Source organism: Eptatretus burgeri, chromosome 10 (genome assembly GCF_056783735.1).
Source record: "Eptatretus burgeri isolate ZD-2024b chromosome 10, Ebu_testis_v1, whole genome shotgun sequence".
NCBI lineage: Eukaryota > Metazoa > Chordata > Myxini > Myxiniformes > Myxinidae > Eptatretus > Eptatretus burgeri.
This window is the reverse complement of record NC_140970.1, coordinates 3469538-3494397: the sequence shown is the minus strand read 5'-3', so window position 1 is coordinate 3494397 and position 24860 is coordinate 3469538. Positions and strand designations below refer to the sequence as shown.

The 24860-nt window shown below is 45.2% G+C and overlaps 1 protein-coding gene across 2 annotated transcripts in view; it reads left to right on the top strand.

The window, feature by feature from the left end:
- Positions 1-5147: 5147 nt before the first annotated feature.
- The window catches only part of LOC147017835 (putative ATP-dependent RNA helicase an3), a 66421-nt gene continuing 46708 nt past the window's right edge, over positions 5148-24860 (top strand). Inside the window, exons 1-7 of one of the 2 annotated variants that reach the window (XM_085896857.1) lie at positions 5148-5403; positions 8055-8115; positions 8674-8718; positions 10372-10530; positions 16030-16077; positions 16427-16496; positions 16576-16713. In XM_085896857.1, coding sequence (XP_085752983.1) covers positions 5365-5403; positions 8055-8115; positions 8674-8718; positions 10372-10530; positions 16030-16077; positions 16427-16496; positions 16576-16713 — 560 coding nt within the window. In that variant the 5' untranslated portion in view covers positions 5148-5364. The remainder of the gene's footprint in view (positions 5404-8054; positions 8116-8673; positions 8719-10371; positions 10531-16029; positions 16078-16426; positions 16497-16575; positions 16714-24860) is intronic. The other variant, XM_085896858.1, reaches the window with a different exon arrangement.

The following is a 24860-nucleotide window of genomic DNA, read 5'->3' as shown; positions in this document are numbered from 1 at the left end:
GGGTCAGCGTGTGTTTCTTCAGTTATCAGCCGAGGGTCAGCGTGTGTTCGCTCAGTTATCAGCCGAGGGTCAGCGCGTGTTCCTTCAGTTATCAGCCGAGGGTCAGCACGTGTTCCTTCAGTTATCAGCCGAGGGTCAGCACGTGTTCCTTCAGTTATCAGCCGAGGGTCAGCACGTGTTCCTTCAGTTATCAGCCGAGGGTCAGCACGTGTTCCTTCAGTTATCAGCCGAGGGTCAGCGTGTGTTCGCTCATTTATCAGCCGAGGGTCAGCGCGTGTTCGCTCAGTTATCAGCCGAGGGTCAGCGTGTGTTCCTTCAGTTATCAGCCGAGGGTCAGCGTGTGTTCGCTCAGTTATCAGCCGAGGATCAGCGCGTGTTCGCTCATTTATCAGCCGAGGGTCAGCGTGTGTTCGCTCAGTTATCAGCCGAGGGTCAGCGTGTGTTCGCTCAGTTATCAGCCGAGGGTCAGCGTGTGTTTCAGAACATTGTCTCTTCAGTACTGTCTGGTATTGAGGGAACTCTCAACCTCCTTGATGACGTCGTCGTCTACGGGAAAGACAAAGCAGAACTCGATCAGCGGCTGGATGAAGTGATGTCACAACTTGCGAAACGCGACTTGACGCTGAATGAGGGAAAGTGTACCTTTGCAGCATCAGAGATTGACTTCTTCGAGATATCATGTGACGGCCACCAGGGTGTACCTGACGCAGGACAACATCGAAGCAGTTAGGACTCTTCCTACTCCGTCAAATGCAAAAGAGCTTGTATCGTTCATCAGGACGAGCAACTCCGACCTCAAGTTTGTACCCAACTACGCAGAGATCACAACCTCTTTGTAAACTACTGTGCAAGGATCTGCCCTGGGAATGGACTCATACCAAGCAACATGCATTTGTCATGCTGAAGGAGAAGGTTACATCTCCTCCAGTCCTTGCACATTTTGATCCTAATGCAAAGACTACTGTCACGACGGATGCATCAGGTACGGCAGTGGGAGCAGTACTTTCACAATGGCTCACAGGTAGCGAATGACCTGCAGCATTCGCATCTCACACACTTTTGGAGGTACAGAACGCAGGTACTCCATAGGGGAACGCTAGCATGTATCTACGCTTGTAAACACTGGCACGTCTGTCTGAATTGTAGAAAGTTCACACTCCGCACTGACAAAACTACTCGCTACGTCGAGATCTGGACATCAACCACTTCAAATGTACAGTTGGTCAGATGTCTCTACCAGTATGACTTTGACATAGAATACTTGACAGGGTCCCGTAATCAAGTGGTGGACTCTCAACCTCCTTGATAACCTCAGTCGTATAACCCCAGGAGTGAACACCAAGAATGAGGTTATTAGTGAAGTTGATGACTTTGTAAATACCGTTATTGCAAATGCAACCGCAAATTTAGTCACTCGCGATGAGCTCGAATCAAAATCTCAACAGGATGAAATTCTGCAAAAACTGTGCAGATTTCTTCAAACGAAGTGGGCTTCAACAAATCACAGAGGAGCTACTACCCTACTACAGAATTCAACATGAGCTATCCATCTATGATGGAGGTTGTCTCGTTCGTGGCACCCGTGCAGTGATCCCACAAGAACGACAGCAGCGAGTGATGCATGTCGCTCATGAGGGACATCCCGGGATCATCAAAATGAAACAGCAATGTCGCGATTCGGTATGGTCGCCGGGTATTGACACACGCATTGAACGGTTTGTGAAGAATTTTGAAGCATGCAGCCTCAGCGAGAAAGTAGGAGATCCACGTCCTGCTCCTCTTCAGCCTAGATTATGGCCGGATAAATCGTGGCAACAGCTACAGGTGGACATCTTCGGTGAGGTTTGAGTTGCACCTCAACCAGAAGTACTTGATCGTAGTTCACTATCTTCACAGCAAATGGCCTGAGATCGCGGCTATTAGCTTGATTACAACTTCGTCCATTATCAGCATCCTGGACAACATGTTTACAAGATGGGGGCTTCCCGAGTCCATTCCGACAGACAACGGACCTCAATTTACATCTATCTATAATTCCAGCAATCTCTGTGTGTCTGTCTGTCTGTCTGCGACCGCCGGTCCGATCTCATTGAAACTTGCCAGGAATATTGCTGGGGACCCGCGGATGTGCCTTTTTGAGGTTTGATATCGATCGGACGAGCGGTTCCCAAGTTACGGCCATTTATCTGTCGACCAATGACAAGACACGGTGCTATGACATCACGAATGACGTCACAATTAATGTTTATTTATTTATTCTTTTTTTTTTTTTTCCACGATCGACGGTCCGATCTAATTGAAACTTGCCAGGAATATTGCCGGGGCCCCGCGGATGTGCTTTTTAAGGTTTGATATTAATCGGACGAGCAGTTCCCAAGTTAAGGCCATTTATCTGTCGACCGATGACAGGACACGTTGCTATGACATCACGAATGACGTCACAATTAATGTTTATTTTATTTTTTTTTATTTTGCACGATTGAAACTTGCCAGGAATATTGCTGGGGACCCGCGGATGTGCCTTTTCGAGGTTTGAGAGAGAGAGAGAGAGAGAGAGAAGCTGCACATACTGGCACTCACCTATGGGCACGCACCTACAGGCCCGCCCCTACGGGCCCGTACTAGTCTGAGGAATTCACACAACACCTCAAGGCCAATAGCATCGAACATCACCTAACTGCACGGTGTAATGCACAGAGCAACGGTGGGGTGGAGAGGTTCAACAGAGTCATCAAAGAGAGCAAAAAAGCAAGTCTGGCTGATGGACAGACATTTGATCAGGATATTCATACTCTGTTGCGCTCATATCGCTCTCCGCCTCATTCGTTGACCGGGAAGACGCCCACAGAGCTAATGATAGGGCATAACTTGCACCTGCCACTTGGTCTCCTGAAACCTCTACATCGGCAGATACAAAGATTTTTTTTATTTTTTATTTTTTGTATACCTTGTCGAGGCTCATGTGAGAGCTAACACAGAACGCACAGCAAGGGGGGCATGAGACAAGAGGGGCGGGAGTGGGAGGGACAAAACAGTGAGGAACAGAGACATTTGGAGATCTGTGGAAGGGAGAGGGATGGGGTGGGGAACATGGGGAATACAAGATGGACATTACAGGGACTTTCAGGAGGGAAAGCAGGGAATTTGAAGGAGGTGGGCTTGGGTGGATTATCGGGGGTAGAAAAGATCGAGGATTTGGATGGGGGATGATAAGAGGTGGTGGTGAACAGCTCTTTTAAAGCCTGGAGGGAAGAATGGGATTGAACAGAGTGAGGGAGTTTATTCCAAAGGCGGGAAAAAAGAGGAATGAAAGAGTGAAGGTGAGCAGTGATTCGTGATTTTGGTAGTTTTACCAAAAGGGGGTTGTTGGCGGACCTTGAGCGCCCTGCGGAAATGTGGTGGGGACAAATCGCAGAGAGAGCAGGGGGGGAGGCTGGAGAGGAGACGGTAGAAGACAGAAAGACCACCGACCAACCTGTGGTGAGAGAGTGAGAGGCCCAAAGACTCAGCCTCATTGCGGGAGATGCCAATGATCCGAAATGCCTTGGTTTCCACAGCGTGAAGCCGAGAAAGGTGGGAGGCAGGAGCACCAGCCCCGAGGGGAGAGCAGTACTCCATCAGGCTGCGGACGAAAGTTTTGTAAGTGGTCAGGAGCTCAGGTGGGCCGAGGTGACGGCAATTGAAGATTGTAGAGTTTACGTTGTGTTGTGACGGTGCTCTGTTGAACAGATTGAAGTGACGGCAAAGTCTATTGCAAAGCGACGGCAGAAAATGAAGGAATACGCAGACAAGCGGTGGAGAGCCAGGTCACCTCCATTTGCAGTGGACCAATGGGTCAGAGTGAAACGTCCCAACCGCGCACATAAACTAACCACTTCACTATCACCTCCCCCAACAGATCTTGCAGCAACTGGGTGATCACAGCTACCGACCCGGAGATGGCACAAAGCGGAATGCACGACGTCCGGTGACAACCGATATGCAAGATGCAGAGAACGATGACAACTGCGGAACTGCCTCTTCTTTCTCCAAAATCTTCACGATGAGGATCAATCTCGGCATCGCGATGAAAGCTGGGCGACAACCCGGCGAACGCAAATCTGGTCACATTCGGACCATTCGGACGCGTCCTCAAGACCATGAACATGGTGCAACCTTCCTCAAAATGATCTCTAAATCCTTGATCACACATGATAGAAAATGGTGGTCTCAGTTTTGGGTTGAGATTGTGGATCTTGGATTTTGAAATGTTTAACGGGGGGAGGGGGATACGTTGTGTTGCTGTTGGATTAAAGTGATTGCACACACAAACGTTCACTTCCGCTATGGCAATGAGAGCGATGTTGTGGAGCGTTTGTGACGTTCCCTTCAGGTCAGGGGAGGAATGCGGAGCTCACGTGATTCACTCACTTCCGGTAGGGGAGGAATGCGGAGCTCACGTGATTCGCTCACTTCCGGTAGGGGAGGAATGTGGAGCTCACGTGATTCACTCACTTCCGGTAGGAGAGGAATGCGGAGATCACGTGATTCGCTCACTTCCGGTAGGGAGGAATGCGGAGCTCACGTGATTCGCTCACTTCCGGTAGGGGAGGAATGCGGAGCTCACGTGATTCGCTCATTGTCCCGACAACAGCTCAGATCAGCCAATCATCGTGTGCGTGACGGGGTCCGGGACTGATGCTTCCTCAGATCAGCCAATCATCGTGTGCGTGACGGGGTCCGGGACTGATGCTTCCTCAGATCAGCCAATCATCGTGTGCGTGACGGGGTCCGGGACTGATGCTTCGTTCAAACGCCGAACGATCGTGACGGGCACCCACTGCCTTGTGGAATCGACGATGGCCCTGCCGTTGACTACACCGCCAGGAAAGCAACTGCACAGAAGAGCGCAAAAGCGAATTGAACCTGAGGAAAGAAAAAAAACCCCTCAAAAATTTGTTTCAAAGATAAAAAAAAAAATGAATGTCCGTTGTTAAAAAACAAACAAACAAAAACACGCGAGCTCGGTGGCCGTCGTACATTTGGGATTCTTCCGTTAACGGAGTCGTGTTCCATTCATGTAGTTTTAAGTTCCAAACGATAATAATTTTCGAGCATCATCGATATAAATTTAGAATTACGAAAAGCGTAATCTCGCGATACTAGCCGAGGGAAAACAGGGGGAATTTTTTTTAATCTCGCGAGATTTGGTGACGTTCGCGTCGCAGATTTTCCCCTCCCGATTCTCTTCCGAGGAGCCGCCGCCATAGTACCGGCGATTACTGATTTACAGGAAATTCTTCGTTTAGTGCGAATTTTTATTTCTTTCCCTACTGGTTTGTATTCGGACAGAGCGCGTTCTCATCAAGTTCCGCGGCTTTAGTGATGAGTTATGATGCGGCCGACCGGAGCCTAGATCAGCAGGTGAGGCCTTTGTTACCGGCGGCGCCACGTTTTCCTCCCGACCCGACGGGGCCCAACCCGATGGCAAACGTCGTCGGATCCGCGAACTCGGCCGGAAACGATGCTCGTCGATCATTCTGTGGGGATCAGGGGGACATGGAGCTGATGTTTCCATCCTTGTGTTTGTCTCTGTGAACAAGTCAGGTGTGGATTCCGATGAAAACTTGGTGGACGGGTTGGGTGTGTGACACGGACGGGTTGGGTGTGTGACAGGGACGGGTTGGGTGTGTGACACGGACGGGTTGGGTGTGTGACACGGACGGGTTGGGTGTGTGACACGGACGGGTTGGGTGTGTGACAGGGACGGGTTGGGTGTGTGACAGGGACGGGTTGGGTGTGTGACACGGACGGGTTGGGTGTGTGACACGGACGGGTTGGGTGTGTGACACGGACGGGTTGGGTGTGTGACAGGGACGGGTTGGGTGTGTGACACGGACGGGTTGGGTGTGTGACACGGACGGGTTGGGTGTGTGACACGGACGGGTTGGGTGTGTGACACGGACGGGTTGGGTGTGTGACACGGACGGGTTGGGTGTGTGACACGGACGGGTTGGGTGTGTGACAGGGACGGGTTGGGTGTGTGACACGGACGGGTTGGGTGTGTGACAGGGACGGGTTGGGTGTGTGACAGGGACGGGTTGGGTGTGTGACAGGGACGGGTTGGGTGTGTGACAGGGACGGGTTGGGTGTGTGACAGGGACGGGTTGGGTGTGTGACAGGGACGGGTTGGGTGTGTGACAGGGACGGGTTGGGTGTGTGACAGGGACGGGTTGGGTGTGTGACAGGGACGGGTTGGGTGTGTGACAGGGACGGGTTGGGTGTGTGACAGGGACGGGTTGGGTGTGTGACAGGGACGGGTTGGGTGTGTGACAGGGACGGGTTGGGTGTGTGACAGGGACGGGTTGGGTGTGTGACAGGGACGGGTTGGGTGTGTGACAGGGACGGGTTGGGTGTGTGACAGGGACGGGTTGGGTGTGTGACAGGGACGGGTTGGGTGTGTGACAGGGACGGGTTGGGTGTGTGACACGGACGGGTTGGGTGTGTGACACGGACGGGTTGGGTGTGTGACACGGACGGGTTGGGTGTGTGACACGGACGGGTTGGGTGTGTGACACGGACGGGTTGGGTGTGTGACACGGACGGGTTGGGTGTGTGACACGGACGGGTTGGGTGTGTGACACGGACGGGTTGGGTGTGTGACACGGACGGGTTGGGTGTGTGACACGGACGGGTTGGGTGTGTGACACGGACGGGTTGGGTGTGTGACACGGACGGGTTGGGTGTGTGACGTGACGTGGACGGGTTGGGTGTGTGACGTGACGTGGACGGGTTGGGTGTGTGACGTGACGTGGACGGGTTGGGTGTGTGACGTGACGTGGACGGTTGGGTGTGTGACGTGACGTGGACAGGTTGTTTCGATTTCTGTGAAAATCGGAATCTGGTTTCGAGGATTGATAAAGGATAATTAAGTGTTTCTTCACGGTCATTGAGACATGGGGCCAAGAATGATGTGTCAAAACGTTGATGACTGGTCATGATAAAACTATGTGGATGGGTTGGTGAGGGGACAAGAACAAGCCAATTAGATTGTGGTTCAGGTCCGAATCCATATCCAGCCTATCAGTGGGAAACACAATGTAAACTGTTTAGCCTGGCCGAGTGGTGCGCATCCCCCCAGTCGCCCAGACCGTGCCGTGCCCACCCCCCCCAATCACCTGGACCGTGCCATGCGCATCCCCCCCCAGTCGTCCGGACCGTGCAGTGCCCACCCCTCCCCCAGTCGCCCAGACCATGCAGTGCCCACCCCTGCCCCAGTCGCCCGGACCGTGCAGTGCCCACCCCCAGTCGCACGGACCGTGCCATGCCCACCCCCAGTCACCTGGACCGTGCCGTGCCCCCACCCCAGTCACCCAACCGTGCCATGCCATGCACACCTCCCCTCCCGCCCCCAGTCTCCCGGACCATGCCATGCCCAAAACACACACACACACACACACACACACACACACACACACACACACACACACACACACACATACACATACACATACACACACACACACACACATACACACACACATACACACACACATACACACACACATACACACACACGTACACACACACACACATACACACACACATACACACACACACATACACACACATACACAGACAGACACACACATACTCACACATACACACACATACACACACATACATACACACACATACACACACATACATACACACACATACACACACATACACACACATACACACACATACACACACATACACACACATACACACACATACACACACATACACACACATACACACACATACACACACATACACACACATACACACACATACACACACATACACACACATACACACACATACACACACATACACACACATACACACACATACACACACATACACACACATACACATACACACATACACACACCTCCCACCACCCCATCGTCTTCGAGGCTGGTGTCACTTTCATTGTCATGTGCTTCCTGATTGGCATCTTTAGGGTTTTGATATTTGTTGATGAATGATGATGACACATGACTAACTTGTCTCTTGTTCCACAGCTTGCTGGTCTAGATCTGGATAGTTCATCACAGCAACAGGACAACGCAGGGGGTCAGAGCAGTAAGTTGTGAAGAGATGACTGGTTGCTGTTGGCTTGCATCTTTATTTGAGAGTTCTTACTCATGGCGTGTGTCTAAACCGCTTCTCTCAGGTGGTGGTGTGTTTGATTCATTGACTTGTGGAACTTTTTATTTGGTTAACCTGTGTTTTGTTTGCGTTAAACATATGGGTCCTGTATGTTCTGTTTGCCTGTTTGATTTGGGGGACCGAGTGGAGGGGCGTGTGTTAGAGATGGTATTTAAAGATCTCCGTGTAAAAGTTAAACGTGAAGCGTGACGTGACGTTCCTTCCCTTTATTCTTATTGCTTTGTTGTGTGAACCCTTTGTGATGACTTCTTTGTGAGAAATCTCTTTGTTTTCTCACAAAAGATGGAATTTTTGTTTTTATAGGATTTGCAAAAATGTCAGAAACGTGTTGAGATTTTCATGAGGATTGTATTGTCGTGTAATTTTCGGAATCCTACTTTCATCGATGACCATTTATCAACATGTTCTGTTATGATGACCGTTTTATTTGTTTGTTTGTTAATTGTTTTGCTTTCTCCTCTTGGTGTGAAGGTCGTTACATCCCTCCACATCTGAGAAACCGTCAGCGAAAGAACGGTGCGTAATCCATTCTTTAGGATGGTTGTCTTGTCTTGTCTTGGTGTCTGTCACCATTTTTCTCTCAGACGGCCTTAACGGACCTTCGTCAAACTTTCAGAGGTTCATCAGTGAGTGGTGGGGAGCGGTTTTGCCAAACCATTTAAAAAATTAAATTTTGAAAAAGCTGGATTTTTTTTTTTTCTTCCTTTAATTGCTCTTTTGTGCCAAAGCCTTTGTTGCGATATGAAAGGTCATATTAAATGATCCTGACCCCATTCCTTCATGGGTGTTGGGAAGTGGTTTCGGGCTCTTTCTGGACTCTTTGCTGGCTAGGGGAATGTTTTGATGGCATTGTTTCGCAAGAAGTCGGTAATGACACGAGAATGGTGGGGTCTGGCAATTGTCATCCTTGGATAAGTCTTGTGAGCAGTGGGTGGTGGTCAAAATGCGCTGCAACAACATGATCCAAAATGTTTCGCTCATCAGATGAAAAGGTCGTGTTTGCACTCTTACGACGAGCTGTCCCATATCTTAACGAAGCCGACACCAAACGGGATGGATCTCGGCGTTTTAAATTGAAATGGTTGTCAAACTCATTGTTGTCCTGATATCGAGTTTAATATCCACTGTCCATCGACGGTGCTCCTGGAGATGTCGATGCTGAAGCTATCTTATTGATGTGGAGTTGTAAACAAATTTTGTGGAGTTCTCAGGTGGGGTGGTGTCAGAGCCTGCACGCATTTTGTACGAGGACGTTGGGAGATGGCAACAAACTTTTTGCATGAAGGACAAATATATTTAGAAACTGGAAGGGCACTCGGTAGAGCGCATACCTCCGCCACGTCATGCCTGATCCACGCAAACATATTGGGCCCAATACATTTTTGAAACATCATGCTTCATCCAGTACTATATCATTTTTGGCCCTCTCTCAATGGTGAAGAATCACTTTTAAAAATTCTCGTCGCCGGATCCGGATCTTTACCAAAATCTAATCAGTTCGTCCTTGTCGCACACTGAACCTGTCCACAAAATTCCATCCGGATCCGTCCACAACTTTTTGAGATATCCTGTACACAGACAGACAAAGGGATGAAAACATAACCTCCTTCACCTTCAGTGGCGGAGATAATGATGGACAAATGAACACATGGCATTTGAACTTGGCTTGCCAGAATCGTTTGCGATGTGTTCAGGTTGAGCATCAAATGGGACTACCCAATTGAGTTGCGTTTTATATCACTTGTCATTCTTGTCTCGTCTCAAATGAGTGAAACATGCATATGCAGTTGTCAGCTTTTATCGAAATTTTAAACTAAGATGGTGTTTTCTGCAGGTTAACGAATGGCAAGTAGTTTTAATTTTTATTTTATTTTAAATAAACAGTTGTAAGTATAATGCTAGATTGTTGAAGCCCGTGTGTGTGTGTGTGTGTGTGTGTGTGTGTGTGTGTGTGTGGTGTGTGTTTTTTGCGTTGCTGAAAATATATTTGAGCTCTGTGTGGTCTGGGTGCTTATTTATTTATTTATTTGTTTTATTGTACCTATTTTGTGGATTAATATGAACAGGTCACTGGATAACTTTGTTTGAACAGGACAGGTCTCTGTATTTTTCCATCATTATAGCTGAGCTGGTGTTTCTCAGCTTATTGTGCATGTTTCTGTACCACAGGTGATGGTGATGGAGCCAGCGATGGTGGAAGTCGCATGAATGGTGTCCAAGACAGCTATGGCAGTCGTGGTCGTGACCGCGGATTTGGTTTCAACGACAACAGAGGCCGTGGCACATCTTCATCATACTATCGCACTGGTTACGGCTCGGATGATCGAGGTCTGTATCACTGGAGACAGTTCTTTGTTGGTACGAGTGTTGCTGCCATGAGGGTTTGACATAAGAATTCCACTTGGTAGTTAGATATTGTGGATTGACGAGAGTAGTTCTATCTACAGTACATGATTTTGGACTTGGAGGAAGCTGATACATCTGTATCTTTGAACTGGCATTGGTGCAAGCTGTCTGTCAGAGTGTATCATCTAGTTGAGTCTTGCAAAGGCAGTAATAGTCTTTGAGACCATTTTTGATAATGTGGAAAGACTAGTATATTCGGTTGACATTAAACTTGTTTTTGGATAATCACTTTGTACGTATGACTTGGCTGAGATGATAGATTGTTCGAACCTGCTCAAATTATGTGAAGCTCAGATTTTCTTTACACTTTGACATTGACGCACACGCACACACCCACTCAAGTACCTGAAGTGGAAGGTTTGCATTCATGTGTTTTGGAAGTTATTATGATTTTCTTTATGGTTTCAGTTTGAGAGAGAGAGAGAACCATCAGCTTGTTTTTTATTGTTATTTTGAGCATTGTGTCATTGGGAACCATAATCAGCACTTAGGCCTTAGTTATTTTATAACTTGGTTTACGGATCCACTGACGGTATATTTGCCGAAATGAAATATAAATATAAAACACATTTTTAGCCTTTTATATTTACACATTTTCTGCCGAAAGTGCAAAAGTTTCAAAATGCGAAATGTAAACGTCGGCATTTATTTTCAAAATATAATTTCTTGCGCGCACGCCAAATTGCCGAGTCACCTTTAACCAAATTGCGCAGTATAGTCAGGTTCACTATGTTGGTAAATTAATTTTCGTTCAAAATCTTGGTGGATTAGACAACCTATACATTTTCGGAAACGTTATAACATGGAGAATCTGAAAATCAATGTTTACATTTACGGACATACCGCCGTGGCGGCCATTTTTGGATTTTCAAAATGGCGGCCATGCAGGTATGTCCGCAAATGTAAACATATATTTTTAGATTCCCCATGTCATAAAGTTTTCGATAATTTATAGGTTTGCTAATCTACCAAGACTTTGAATGAAAAAACATAGTGAACCTGACTAGTAGAACTGCGCAGTCGTCTTCGGTCATGGCGTCTGAGCAGTGGCCAGCGTGGTTCACATTGACTGTGGTTTCTTAGGCGAAAGTGATTGTTAAGAAGTATGTCAGCGGTATAAATTTGAGTGACTGTATTGGTGATTTAATCACGCAACATCTTGACGGCGAATATTCTGGCCGAACTATTGCATCAATTCAGTGCAGCAGCAGGGATGATTCGCAGGCAACTCTCGATCGTGCCCATTTTGTTTCCATCGAAAGTTTCACACCGCTGTTCGTATTGAAATATTTTGGTGCCAAGTACGTCAAAGTTTCCCTGCGAGATGCTGATATTCAGCTTTCAACGGACCAGAAATCAGCCTTTGATGTGCTCATGGGGATGGGGAGACGGTACGATCAGATGCCCACTGAAAACTAAGCTGGTTATGGCTCTGATTGACCGTTTTGAGCATGTTGACTCCGAGTAGACACCTTTTTTAAATCATATCCAGCACCATGCACTGGTGTGCACACACACACATCTATGACTTGGACAGTAATTTTCTCAGCATTGTTTCCATTTGTTTGATGATCCAACAGGTTCCTATGAACATGCCAGACTATATTGTAAAAACAAGTTTTAATCCTTCTTTACTGTTTTCACATCAGACGATACAGTGAACATGGGCATCCTGCATTTGAATGCTTTTCCATCTTCAATGTTTTCTTAGATCCTCCTGGTCCGGGATTTATATTTATTTCCACCTCCCCCCCCCCACCTACCCTTGTCTTTTCCATGGAACATCCAAAAAAAAAAAATCATAAAAATATTTCATTTCTAAAAATGGAATTTATATTTATATTTCGACCTACCGACCCGACATTTTAGCTGAAGAACTGCGTAAACCAAGTTATAAAATAACTAAGGCCTAAGCTGTTCAATTAGGTCACTTCCTCTGCAATGAGGATTGATAGCAATAATGCATTTTATCCAGTTATCCTCTCCCCCTCTCCCACCCTGTCCCTGTCCTTCTCCCACCCTGTCCCTGTCCATCTATCTTGTCCCTGTCCTTGTCCCTCTCCTACCCTGTCCCTCTCCTACCCTGTCCCTCTCCTACCCTGTCCCTCTCCTACCCTGTCCCTCTCCTACCCTGTCCCTCTCCTACCCTGTCCCTCTCCTACCCTGTCCCTCTCCTACCCTGTCCCTCTCCTGCCCTGTCCCTCTCCTCCCCTGTCCCTCTCTCCTACCCTGGCCCTCTCTCCTACCCTCTCCCTCTCTCCTACCCTCTCCCTCTCACCTACCCTCTTCCTCTCTCCTACCCTCTCCCTCTCTCCTCCCCTCTCCCTCTCTCCTACCCTCTCCCTCTCCCTCTCCTACCCTCTCCCTCTCCCTCTCCTACCCTCTCCCTCTCCCTCTCCTACCCTCTCCCTCTCCCTCTCCTACCCTCTCCCTCTCCCTCTCCTACCCTCTCCCTCTCCCTCTCCTACCCTCTCCCTCTCCCTCTCCTACCCTCTCCCTCTCCCTCTCCTACCCTCTCCCTCTCCCTCTCCTACCCTCTCCCTCTCCCTCTCCTACCCTCTCCCTCTCCCTCTCCTACCCTCTCCCTCTCCCTCTCCTACCCTCTCCCTCTCCCTCTCCCTCTCCTACCCTCTCCCTCTCCCTCTCCCTCTCCTACCCTCTCCCTCTCCCTCTCCCTCTCCTACCCTCTCCCTCTCCCTCTCCCTCTCCTACCCTCTCCCTCTCCCTCTCCCTCTCCTACCCTCTCCCTCTCCCTCTCCCTCTCCTACCCTCTCCCTCTCCCTCTCCTACCCTCTCCCTCTCCCTCTCCTACCCTCTCCCTCTCCCTCTCCCTCTCCTACCCTCTCCCTCTCCCTCTCCTACCCTCTCCCTCTCCCTCTCCTACCCTCTCCCTCTCCCTCTCCCTCTCCTACCCTCTCCCTCTCCCTCTCCCTCTCCTACCCTCTCCCTCTCCCTCTCCCTCTCCTACCCTCTCCCTCTCCCTCTCCTACCCTCTCCCTCTCCCTCTCCTACCCTCTCCCTCTCCCTCTCCTACCCTCTCCCTCTCCCTCTCCTACCCTCTCCCTCTCCCTCTCCTACCCTCTCCCTGTCCTCTGCTATCTCCTCTCCTGCTCGAATTTACAAAGTACTTGTATTAACCCAGCACAACCATCGAGAAATGGAAAACGTTATTCAGCTTCACATTGATCTTCTTCAGGAGGTGTTGCTGAAATGAGTAGTCAGTGACGATGTCATGCATCAGGCATTCTGAGACGGTGACACATGATGTATCATGCTTTAACTTGCCACTATCAAACAAATTAATATGATGGATGATGGCCTTGCATAGCTCTAATGATATGATTCAACCTTGTATTGCAATGCAGTTGCAAAGTTGTTTTTTCAGCAAGATCTTCCAGAATGAGTAACTCGTTTTGGCCCAGTAAGTTGTTACGGGAGGAGGTGGGGGGTGTAGTGTTTTGAAAATTTGGGCATTTCAAATCCCATTGCTTTGGTAAATTATTTGTGTTACGCATTAATTGAGAATCACCAATGTCACCCATTTATTTGGGGAAATTCCATCATCGGTATGACGTGGGAAATGGCGTCACTTAAAATGCCATTCAGATAATCTTAACTCACAAAGTATTGGATTACACACCTTCAAACTTCCAGGCATTGTTGCTAGGTATTTATGCTGTGCTATGCTATGTCAAATTATAAAGACCAGCCAGCGATTAGGGGTCATCATTTGAGAAAGGTTAAGGTCAGAAAGTATACTTTTTATTTTGTCTGACATTACTCAGTTTGTATTTTGATTTCATTTTTGTATCCAGTGTGAAGGCTCATGGAGGAGCGAGAACATAGAACTGATCTGGGCGAAACAGAACAAAAGGAACAGTAAAAAGAGAGGGGGTGGGGGAAGACACCGACTGCAGGATTGAGGGGCAAAATAGAGGGAGACAGACAAATGAGGGCTGTGGGGAAGAGTGGGGACTTAGGGAGGAGGGTTGGGTGGGGTGAAAGGGGTGTGAACAAGATGGATACAACCACAAACGCTCAGCAAGGAAAAACGTGGACCTTGGAAAGAGGTGGACTTGAGGATTCATGGGGGTAGAAAATATCTTTGGTGTGGATGGGGGAGAACAAGATGGATATAGCTGTCTTGAAGCCCTGGAGGGGAGAATGAGTTTGAATATGTTTGATTGAGATTTTTCATTTTGTAGATTAAAAAGGTAGATCTCAAGAGCTTTACCATAACACCTGAATTGACTTTCAAAGGCAATTTTGAGAAATCGCAATACCCGTAAGGTACCAGAGGATGAAGGTCAGGTCGAACTTTGACGACCTAGTCTCTTGCACGTCCCTATCCCATGGTATCCTCTGCCAAATCTATTAATTGAAATTGTGATTATTATTATTATCATTATTATTATTATATTTGTTGTATTGTATTGCTGTTCCAATTGTTCACTTTATTTGTGTTATACGGACATTCACTTACATGAGCCTTTGATCGATTTCCTCGTGTTTAATAAGCACACCTTTAAACAGGTAAATGTTCTCTGCACTCTGTAGTGTTTCTGCATATTTGAGGGATTGGTCAAGAAGTATCCACAAAATACATTGAATAAAAAAGGCTTTCTAAGATTGTTCTGCCGGACGTTTTTTTAGAGAGTTTCTCTGTGTTGCCTTTCTCCATAATGTTATTTTGACAACTGAACATAACTGCCGATATTTTTTTTGGACCTTTACTCTGTCACCGAAGGTGAAGGAGGTTGTTTTCACCCCTTTGTTTGTCTGTTAGATTTTGTAAGTATATTGATGACTTCCGTCCTCTGTTTGTTTGTTTGTTTGTTTGTTTGTTTGTTTGTTTGTTTGTAGGCACGATAACTCGAACGGAAGAAGCTACCAATGTGAAATAACACCACGTGATTCAGGAGGGTGATGGCTAGTGCTGATTAGATTTTGGTCAAAATCGGTCAAAGTTCAAGGTCACAGTGAGGTCAAACATCCAAAAAATGATAACTCGAGAACGGAAGAAGCTACCAATGTGAAATTACACCACGTGATTCAGAAGGGTGATGGCTAGCGCTGATTATATTTTGGTCAAAATCGGTCAAAGTTCAAGGTCACAGTGAGGTCAAACATCCAAAAAATGATAACTCGAGAACGGAAGAAGCTACCAATGTGAAATTACACCACGTGATTCAGGAGGGTGATGGCTAGCGCTGATTATATTTTGTTCAAAATCGGTCAAAGGTCACAGTGAGGTCAAACATTTGATTTTTGATGGTTTGGTTCAGAATCATCGTAGAAACTTCTGGTTTGCATCGCTACCTTCTCCAGAGACAGCTTTTATAAGATAAGGTCAGAGGTCAAGTTGACGATTTCGTAAGTACCAGTCTATGACTGCTTGCTTGTTTGTCTGTTTGTGTGCAGGATATCTCAAAAAGTTGTGGACGGATCTGGATGAAATCTCATGGACAGGTTGGGTGTGTGACAAGGACGAACTGATTTGGTTTTGGTGAAGATCTGGATCCGGATCCAATTACTAGAATTTTTGAAGTTATTCTTCATCATTGAGAGATAGGGCCAAAAATGATATATAGCACGATATCTCAAAAATGTATTGGATATGATATATGCCAGATATGTTCTCGTGGATTGTGCATACCGGGTGGAGGTATGCGCTCTACCGAGTGCCCTTCTTGTTTTTCATATTTGTTGCTTAAATACTCAAAATGAAAGAAATGCAAATCACTTAGGGGGTCCTAAAAGGTAACTGACATTGAATGAGAAGAGGTGATGTGGTGTTCTACTTTGTTTTGTGTTGCAGGCTCTGATCGAGACAACTATAATGCTTTTGGTTCTCGTGGCCGAGGCGGTGGTTTCAACGACAGGCGCAGGTCAGGGAAGGTTCCACTCTCACCTTTGTTCTCCCTGTACCTTTAACTCTTGATCGACGTTTCCTTGTGATCGTTTCAGATCTGATGACCGTGGAGGTTGGGGGTCTGACGACTCCAGTCGCTTCCACGACGGCCCCCGCTCAAGTCGCTGGGCTGATGCCCCCGGAGGGCGTGAAGATTGGTCCAAGCAGCAGCCACGCAACGAGCGTGTGGAGCGGTAGGATTGATATGAACACTGGTCTAATGGGTGTTTATCTGGGTAATTTATATTTGTTGTTGAGGAAGATTTACATCTTCCTCCTCCATGGTGTCTTATCTTGGAATTTTATTTGAGCTTGAGAGCTAAATGGGTTGTTTTATGAAAACTTCGAATTATGCTTTCACATGAAACATTACAAACCACCTGCAAAAGGCATTTGGGATTACATTCTAGGGGCTTGGTCAAGTTTCATGATTTTTCTGTCAGTCTTGCACACATAATCTACAGGGTGGCCTGAAAGTCGCTTTACCCCTCCTAAGTAAAGCATTTGTTCTTAAACTCTTAATATACAGGTTTTATTGTGCAGTACCTAGACTAATGAATCTGTCATTGTATCTGTATGATGGAGCACATCGCATCGTACATTCAACAGCCTCAGCAGCGTTAGTGATTGGGAAGGTAAGGTAAGACTCAATTACCTCGGTACGACAACACCATGTGTGAAGTCAAAACTGGTCTTGATACAGCGAATTGCCCGAGTCGGTCGTCATTTCGGCTTGCCATCAGTCGATCTGTGTTATTTCCGCCCCACCTCCTCGCTCTCTATATTTGTACAGTCGTGTGAAGAAGCTTGAAGGAGAAGTCGATCGTTTTCTCCAATCAAAGAAGTTTGTTTTTATGATGATTCATCGGGCATCCATTGGAGGAGATTCACCGCAACAATTTCGTTGTGCGTGGACAATCCATAATGATGACGAAACTGTTGTTCTGCAAGAATTCATCTGAGAATATTTTGAATTTTCTCTGCTTCTTCGATACAATACAAATAATCTTAAAATCATTCGGTTTCAACAATAAATGAATTTGTTTCCATGACACAACTTACCCTCCATGGAGTAAGTCACGAATTGATGAATGGTCACCTGATTGTTATTCCAGCAAAAACCCTGTGCAGCATCTTGCAGCACAACATGGTAATTTTCAGTGAAATCCCTGATGAGAACTTCAGCCCCTGGGGAAAAGTGTTTCGTTTCTGTTTGCCTGTAACTCTGCTTGTTGCATTACTATACTAAGAAGGAATGACGTCGAAGCTTTTTGAATTTCAAACGAAAGTCATCGGCATATTTTGTCATAGTTTGTTTGGTGGATCGATTGGAAGAACCCCATTGTTGTTGTTGGTGTTGGTAGGTAATTGTGTCCACGGGGCTTTTGTTCTTTTTTCTTTTTCCATGATGGTGCTGAGCTCACCTTGCAGAGCTTCACTTGAAGAGAAGTCATTTCCTCCCAGGCATCTGTCTGCCAAATTTTGTCATCTTCGTCTGTACGACGGTGTTCACTCTGCTCTGTCTTTGTTTAACTTTCTTCGAGAATTTCTCAGATCGTGGCACAGCAAGATTCCCTTTGCTTTGACTTCACACCATGTATTTGGGGATCGGGTTGGATGTGGAGGGTGGGGGGGGGGGTTACCAAATGATTGGCTGGCTTTTTCTTTTGGGACCAACCATTTGGAAACACCGTTAATATAATGACTTTCCTCTCTCGCTCTTGCAGTTTCATTGAATTTTTCTTTAAACTGGGATGTAATGTCACTCTGGATCATCATCTTCGCTGGCCGTACTTGGAGCTCAAACGTTCTCCTGAGTAGCACATTACTTTCCTTATATTGTTTTCCTGATTATATTTTGGTCTCTCTTTGGACTAGTTCTTTATATTAGCGGGGTTTTTTTTTCAGTGGACTTTCTCCCCGTTCCTTCCTTTCCCCTCACCTCACCAATTTCAAAAATGGATTTGTTTGGCCTCTCTGCCAAAATGCTGCTTAAGACTTTCATCATATCATCCTCTTGTCTCGAACTGGTCGGATAGCCAATAAGGTATGCACACATCTCTGAGCTGTCCAGCCTGAGTTTGAATCTACGCCCAATTATAAAGTGTGTGTCTATGTGTCTCGTCCCTCGGATGGATGCTAAACTGGCTTACACACATAAGCCTGCATTATCCGGTGGATGTTGAAGATCACCCGGTGCCCTTCATGAAGAGTAAGGGAGCAATTGCCTGCACCCTAAACAAATTACAAATCCTGCTCTAAACCTACAGGGGTCATTGAATCAGTGGTGCAACTGCACAGACATCAAATTGTGCTACCAACAGTCTTGCTGCTTATGTAAGAAGAAGATGTTGATCTGTGGTGGCAATTTTAATGATGATTAAATTACGGTGTGTTAATTTCCCACGTCTAATCGGTAACCCCGTCTCTAATTATTAGTATTACCTTGTCCTCGATACATTTTTACATATGAGCTGCCCAAGTTGATTGTTCATTGGCTCACATTTGGCAACCTGTCTGTCAATGCATTGGGAATCCCTTGGCTGATTCTGCTCTGCTCTGCAGACTTTATAATACTTTTATTTTCACTATAATAGATTTTCTTGATTTTGCATGTAGTGATGAGTTTGCTCAAAGATATTACCATGTATCCTGGCATTGACAAGTCTGTGGGGAAAGCTGGGAGTGTGCACACAGCTCTTGAAGGCCTGTGCTGGTGGATGACCTGAGGTAAGCACACTCGCCTCTTAAGTTGTGTTGCTTGCGTTTGAATCTCAGTCCAGCGATAAACCGTCTTCCTGGTGTTTCACAGGGTGATTCTTCAATGTGTATGCCGTCCGTTGGACGGATGTTTAACGGGGAGTCCCATCTGCCAGCATTATTTGGTGGAATTTACAGATCCCACGGTGTCTTTCATGAAGGGTAGACGAGCTATCGCCAGCACCATGAGCAAATTCCAAATTCCTGCCTTAAGGTCGCATTCCCTCTGTCCCAAGGGATAAAAGTACAAAAGAGTCAACCCCCCAAGGGGATCACTGTGTCCCTGAGCTGGGCATGTGGAGTAGTAGTAGTTATAATCATTGTTGTCATTGTAGATGTTGTAGTCTGAGTCTTTGTAGCAGTTGTAGTGCTAGTCTTGGTCAGTCTTCTTCTCTTCCAGCCATATTAGCAGCAGTACACTGTCAGTGACTGTCAAATTCTCAACATGTAATGGAGGCCAAACACTGTCAGAAATGAGTTCAGAGGGAATTTGTAGCCACGTCTCGCGTAGCGAGAGCTCCGTGTTGTTGTTGTTGTTGTTCTTCTTCTTCTTCTTCTTGTGAAGACAAAACCTTTAGGACTCAGCTCTTTTATATACAGGATCCGGATCGCCTTAAATACTAAACACCTGTACACATCCTCACATTGAGGGTGCCTTTTGAGAGCATCTATCATGAAATTTTAAATATATTCGAAAAGTTCATGTTACTATTTAAAGATTATTCCATTTAATGTATTGTAATTTCGTAAATACACTATTTTCTCGTCATGAACGACGATCGTCCATGACGGGTCTCGCTATTGGCTCAATCAAGGCACGTGGCGAAATATCGGAAGTTGTTTTTTTTTTTCTTCTTCTTCTTCCTCTTCTTGTTCTTGTTCTTCTTCTTCTGGTGAAGACAAAACCTTTAAGACGTGGCTCTTGGACACATTTGTCCTTGTTATAAGATAGGCCCACCCATGAACATTGATGTCTTCAGATATTTTTCAAATTTTTATCCTAGGTTGTGTATGGTGTAAAACTCAGCCAAATTTTTGATGTGATTGACCCATTCCCTGCCGTTTGGGCCACACCCAAAGTTTGGAGATTTTGACACCCTTGAAATTTTTTTCCATTTTCAAAGTGAATTACAGTCATGCGCCACTTAACGACGGGGTTACGTTCTGAGAAACGCGTCGTTAAGCGACGTCGTCGTTGTGCGAACTTCATTTTTTTTTTTTTTCGTTTTCGAACATCGTTTTCAAACATCGTACTTGCACAAACCTAGACACCTAGGCTATATGGTTTCCAGGTTAATCACTCGACGTGACCTCTTACTGGCAATATCAGCAGTGGATTGTGTATGCTTAAGGTCCATGATGAACAAAACAACATGAGATTAAATCAAGCACAAGGAAAAATGATGCAATCAAGAGACGCGGTAAACACGAGATGTACAGTAGAAGAATGCTGCATGACACGGCATGCTGTTTTACAGTAAACTTTTTTTTATAAGTAGAAAGAGTACACTCTAAAATAGTGATAAAAAGTACAGTATAGTCAATACATAAACCAGTAACATCGTTGTTTATTATCATTATCAAGTATTATGTTCTGTACAGTGTATGTACACTGTACATCACTACTGTACAGTGTACATAATTGTGTGTGCTATTTTTATACGACTGGCAGCGCTACGTCGGCTACATCACTAGGCGATAGGAATGTTTCAGCTACCTTTTTTTTTATTTTTTTATTTCAGAGCTGGCAGATCCATTGTAAATGCGATCCGACGTTGCCCGAACGTCGTTAAGCGGCGCATGACTGTATTTAGAATAACCATCAGTTGCCCAAGGAAATTCCTTTACAAACTTGTTATATGGTTTGGGTACAAAAATATTTTGTACAAAAATCTATGGGATCTGGATGGTTATCGAGAGTGGTACCACCTATAATCCCTTTTGGCAAACATTCACTTCAGACTTTCTCTGGTCATTTTTTTAATAACCAGAAAGGTTTTTATTAGTGCATAAGATAGTACAAGTACTGTACTATCCTCTGAAAGTAAAACATTCATGGGACCTTGGTGGTTATGGCAGTACAGGGGGTCTCAAGACCACTTCGGGCAATACGAATCCCTTTTTCGAGCCACTCCCATAACCATCCTGATATTTTGAAACTAATATTATCAAATGAAAGTTCCATATCTACACTAACAAAACCAATAGTAAAATCCATGGGACCTTCTAAAAATAAAGAATAAAACAGGTCCAAAGTTGCCTTGTTTGACAGATTATGTACATATAATGTACAGGTATATGTGCACGACATGTACGGTCTGCCTCTATCACCAATTTCCATCACTTGCTACAGAAGTCCACTATATTCCATTGCTGACTCTATTTGAAACTGTTAAATATGTATGTATTATGATATAAATGCTGTTTTGAGCAAATTTTGTCTTTTGTATACATTCTTTATCTTGAAACCACATAATTTTGAGATGCAAGGTGATTTCTTTCATTTGTATTTGCCGCCTTACATTACTTTTTTCCCATCATGCCATTTGTAATTTCCTTTTCTTTGTCTTGGCAAGATGAAAGAACATGTAAAAAAAAAGAAAGCTGAATTTATATCCCCCCCAATCCTTATATATCATACCTGGTAAGTTACAATTTCCCACATTTGTCTGCTTATAAATAGGTCAAAGGTTATCTGGGATGAGCAGTTTTGAAATCCAACATCAATTAAATCCAAGATACCATATGTTTACTGTCTGTTCCTATGTGAAATCAGCATAGTTCTATCATTAGGCATTATGAATGTAGGTCATACTAATGCCATGGTGTCAGGGATAGCATGGCTGAGTCTAGTTCATGTTTAGTTGATTTATTTATATTTTGGATTGTTGAATGAAAGCCAGTAGAAAAATGGGGTGATTTGAACATTGCTTCCTGCTGTTCATGTTCAGTCCATTCTGAAAAAACATAGGCCAAATAAAATCTTCTAGAAAAAAATCATTTTATTCATGCACCAATAAAAGTTTAGGCCTACTTCTCCAAGCACATACTTTTGCTCGACAGTAAATGCATCTTTGTTTCAGGGGACATCACTCAGCCATGGCATATAGATCGTGCATTTTCTACAACAGAAATCATGGTATTTGCGGCCCATTTCTGCCACGAAGAGCTCACTCGCTGACCAGTATAGCATCACTGAATTCTGGAGAATGGAGAGGCTGTCAAGGTTTCATTCCTTCCTTTGTGTGGAAAGGAATTATTTATTTGGCCCAGTACACCAGAGATCGAAGAACACCCAATTTCAACAGTTCTGTGCAAGATGTATCCGCCAACGGTTATCAACAATCGATGCCAGCTGATCTTCCAAAAGAAAGATTATGAAGATGCCAAGACGTACATCAAACGTTTAGCATAGAAAAAATGTGGTCAGATTCCCATGGACCATCCTAAAAATACTGTCTGTTTCTTATAAACCATCCTACCCAAGAGTTACATAAATTTTATCGAAATATTTCTTGGATTTTCTTCAAACTTTTCAGGAAAATAAAAGATTCACATCGAGAAAACATTTTTCTACCTATCTCGGCCACATTCAAAACAGCATGGGGTTTTATGGAAACAAAGAGATTTTTAGGATGGATGGCCCAAAAACAGATAAGACATTTAGGAAAAGTACTTTACTCTTGAATCAGCAATGGAATATAGTGGACTTCTGGAGCAAGTGATGGAAATTGGTGACAGAGGCAGACCATGTACATGCTGTGTACATTATATGTACATCAATATGTACATTATCTGTCAAACAAGGGAACTTTGGATCTGTTTTATTCTTTGTTTTTAAAAGGTCCCATGGATTTTACTATTGGTTTTGTTAGTATAGATATGGAGCTTTCATTTGATAATATTAGTTTCAAAATATCAGGATAGTTATGGGAGTGGGCGTGGCTCGAAAAAGGGCTTCGTATAGCCCGAAATGGTCTTGAGACGCCCTTTACTGCCATAACCACCAAAGTCCCATGAATGTTTTACTTTCCTCGGATAGTACACTACTTGTACTATCTTATTGGTTCATGAAAAATATTTTCACGAAAAAATAAGTGACCACTATATTCATTATTGGTGTGTCTGTCTGTCTGTCCCGAGCATAGCTCCGTGGGTTTTGATCCGATCCTAATAAAATTTTGGTGGGAGGTTTATATCATGATCTACTTGTGTTTTCCTGAGAATGGGCATGGTGCGCCCATTATGGGCGGAGCCACGCCCAAAAAACGTGTTCTTAGGGGGTAGCCAATTTCAATTTGCATCTTCTAGGAGGTATGTCGAATCTGACGGGTTTCGGTATTTGGTTAGCCCAATGGCACCTGTATAGCCCCACGGAGCTCTATTTTTTTTTTTTTGTCATTTTCATCCCAACGTCAAGGTCACGAACTTAGAAAATTGCGAATTTTGACACAAAAATCATACGACCGCCCAAACTTTGAGAGCTTGGATGACAATATTTTTTTATGCATAATCTTGAGGTCATTCCCCACCTAAAGTCTTCAAACCATTTTGCTCTGTCTCGAACACCTTGCCCGTGGCGCCCCCTTCAAGTTTGTTTTTACGCTGATTTCATCAAAGTATGGATAATCCGTGGAGTGTGAAATGCCATATAGCCTATATGACGTTATATTGTTTCTGGAATGTTCCAGAGGAAGTTTTGCACCAAAGCTCATAATCCTTGACCTTTGACCTTTAAAGTTCATGAAGGTTAAATTTTCAAAGTTGTGGGAATCGAACTGGGTTTTCGACCTTCTTCGACGAACTAACTCCATTAAGCTATAGCACGTATCCTGTTTCCTTATTTTAATGTCCACAACATTGTTTTGTGACCTTTAAAGGTTATGCAAAGGTCAAATTTTGAAAGTTGTTGAACGAAACCGGGTTTTCGACATTTTGCAGCTAATAACCTGTCACTCGTACCACATCATGTTGATCATTTTTATAACTTGGTCAAAAATTATCACATTGTCTCATCCTTGACTTCTGAAACAATCTACATTGTCAAATACTGCTCGTGAACCATTGTCGTCTTCAGACTTGTGCACTAATAAAATCCATGGGACCTTGATGGTTATTAAAAATATGGCCAAAGAAAGTCTGAAGTGAATGTTTGCCGAAAGGGATTATAGGTGGCACCACTATCCATAAAGGCTTGGTCACAACGAACCCACGACGCATTTGTGGCACGACACGGCAGAAAATTTGGTCAAATCGGGGGTTGTCGCAAGACAGTCCTACGAAATTTTGAGCATCATGGCATCGACTTGCCGTCGTGAGGCAAAATTGGACATGCATATTTTTTGCCCGACGATTTTTTGTGGTATCTATGTCTTGCGACTGTCGTGCGATAAATATCTTGTCGTGGGTACCAGAAGAAAAAATTTTAGTCAAACAATCTTACAACTGTCGCACGACTGTCCTACAACTGTCTCATGACTGTCGCATGACAGTCGCACGCGCATCCCACGAGTGAACCACGACCTGATCACATGAAAAACAGCCCCCGACAATGCCCGACAACTCATGATGGTCCCACGAC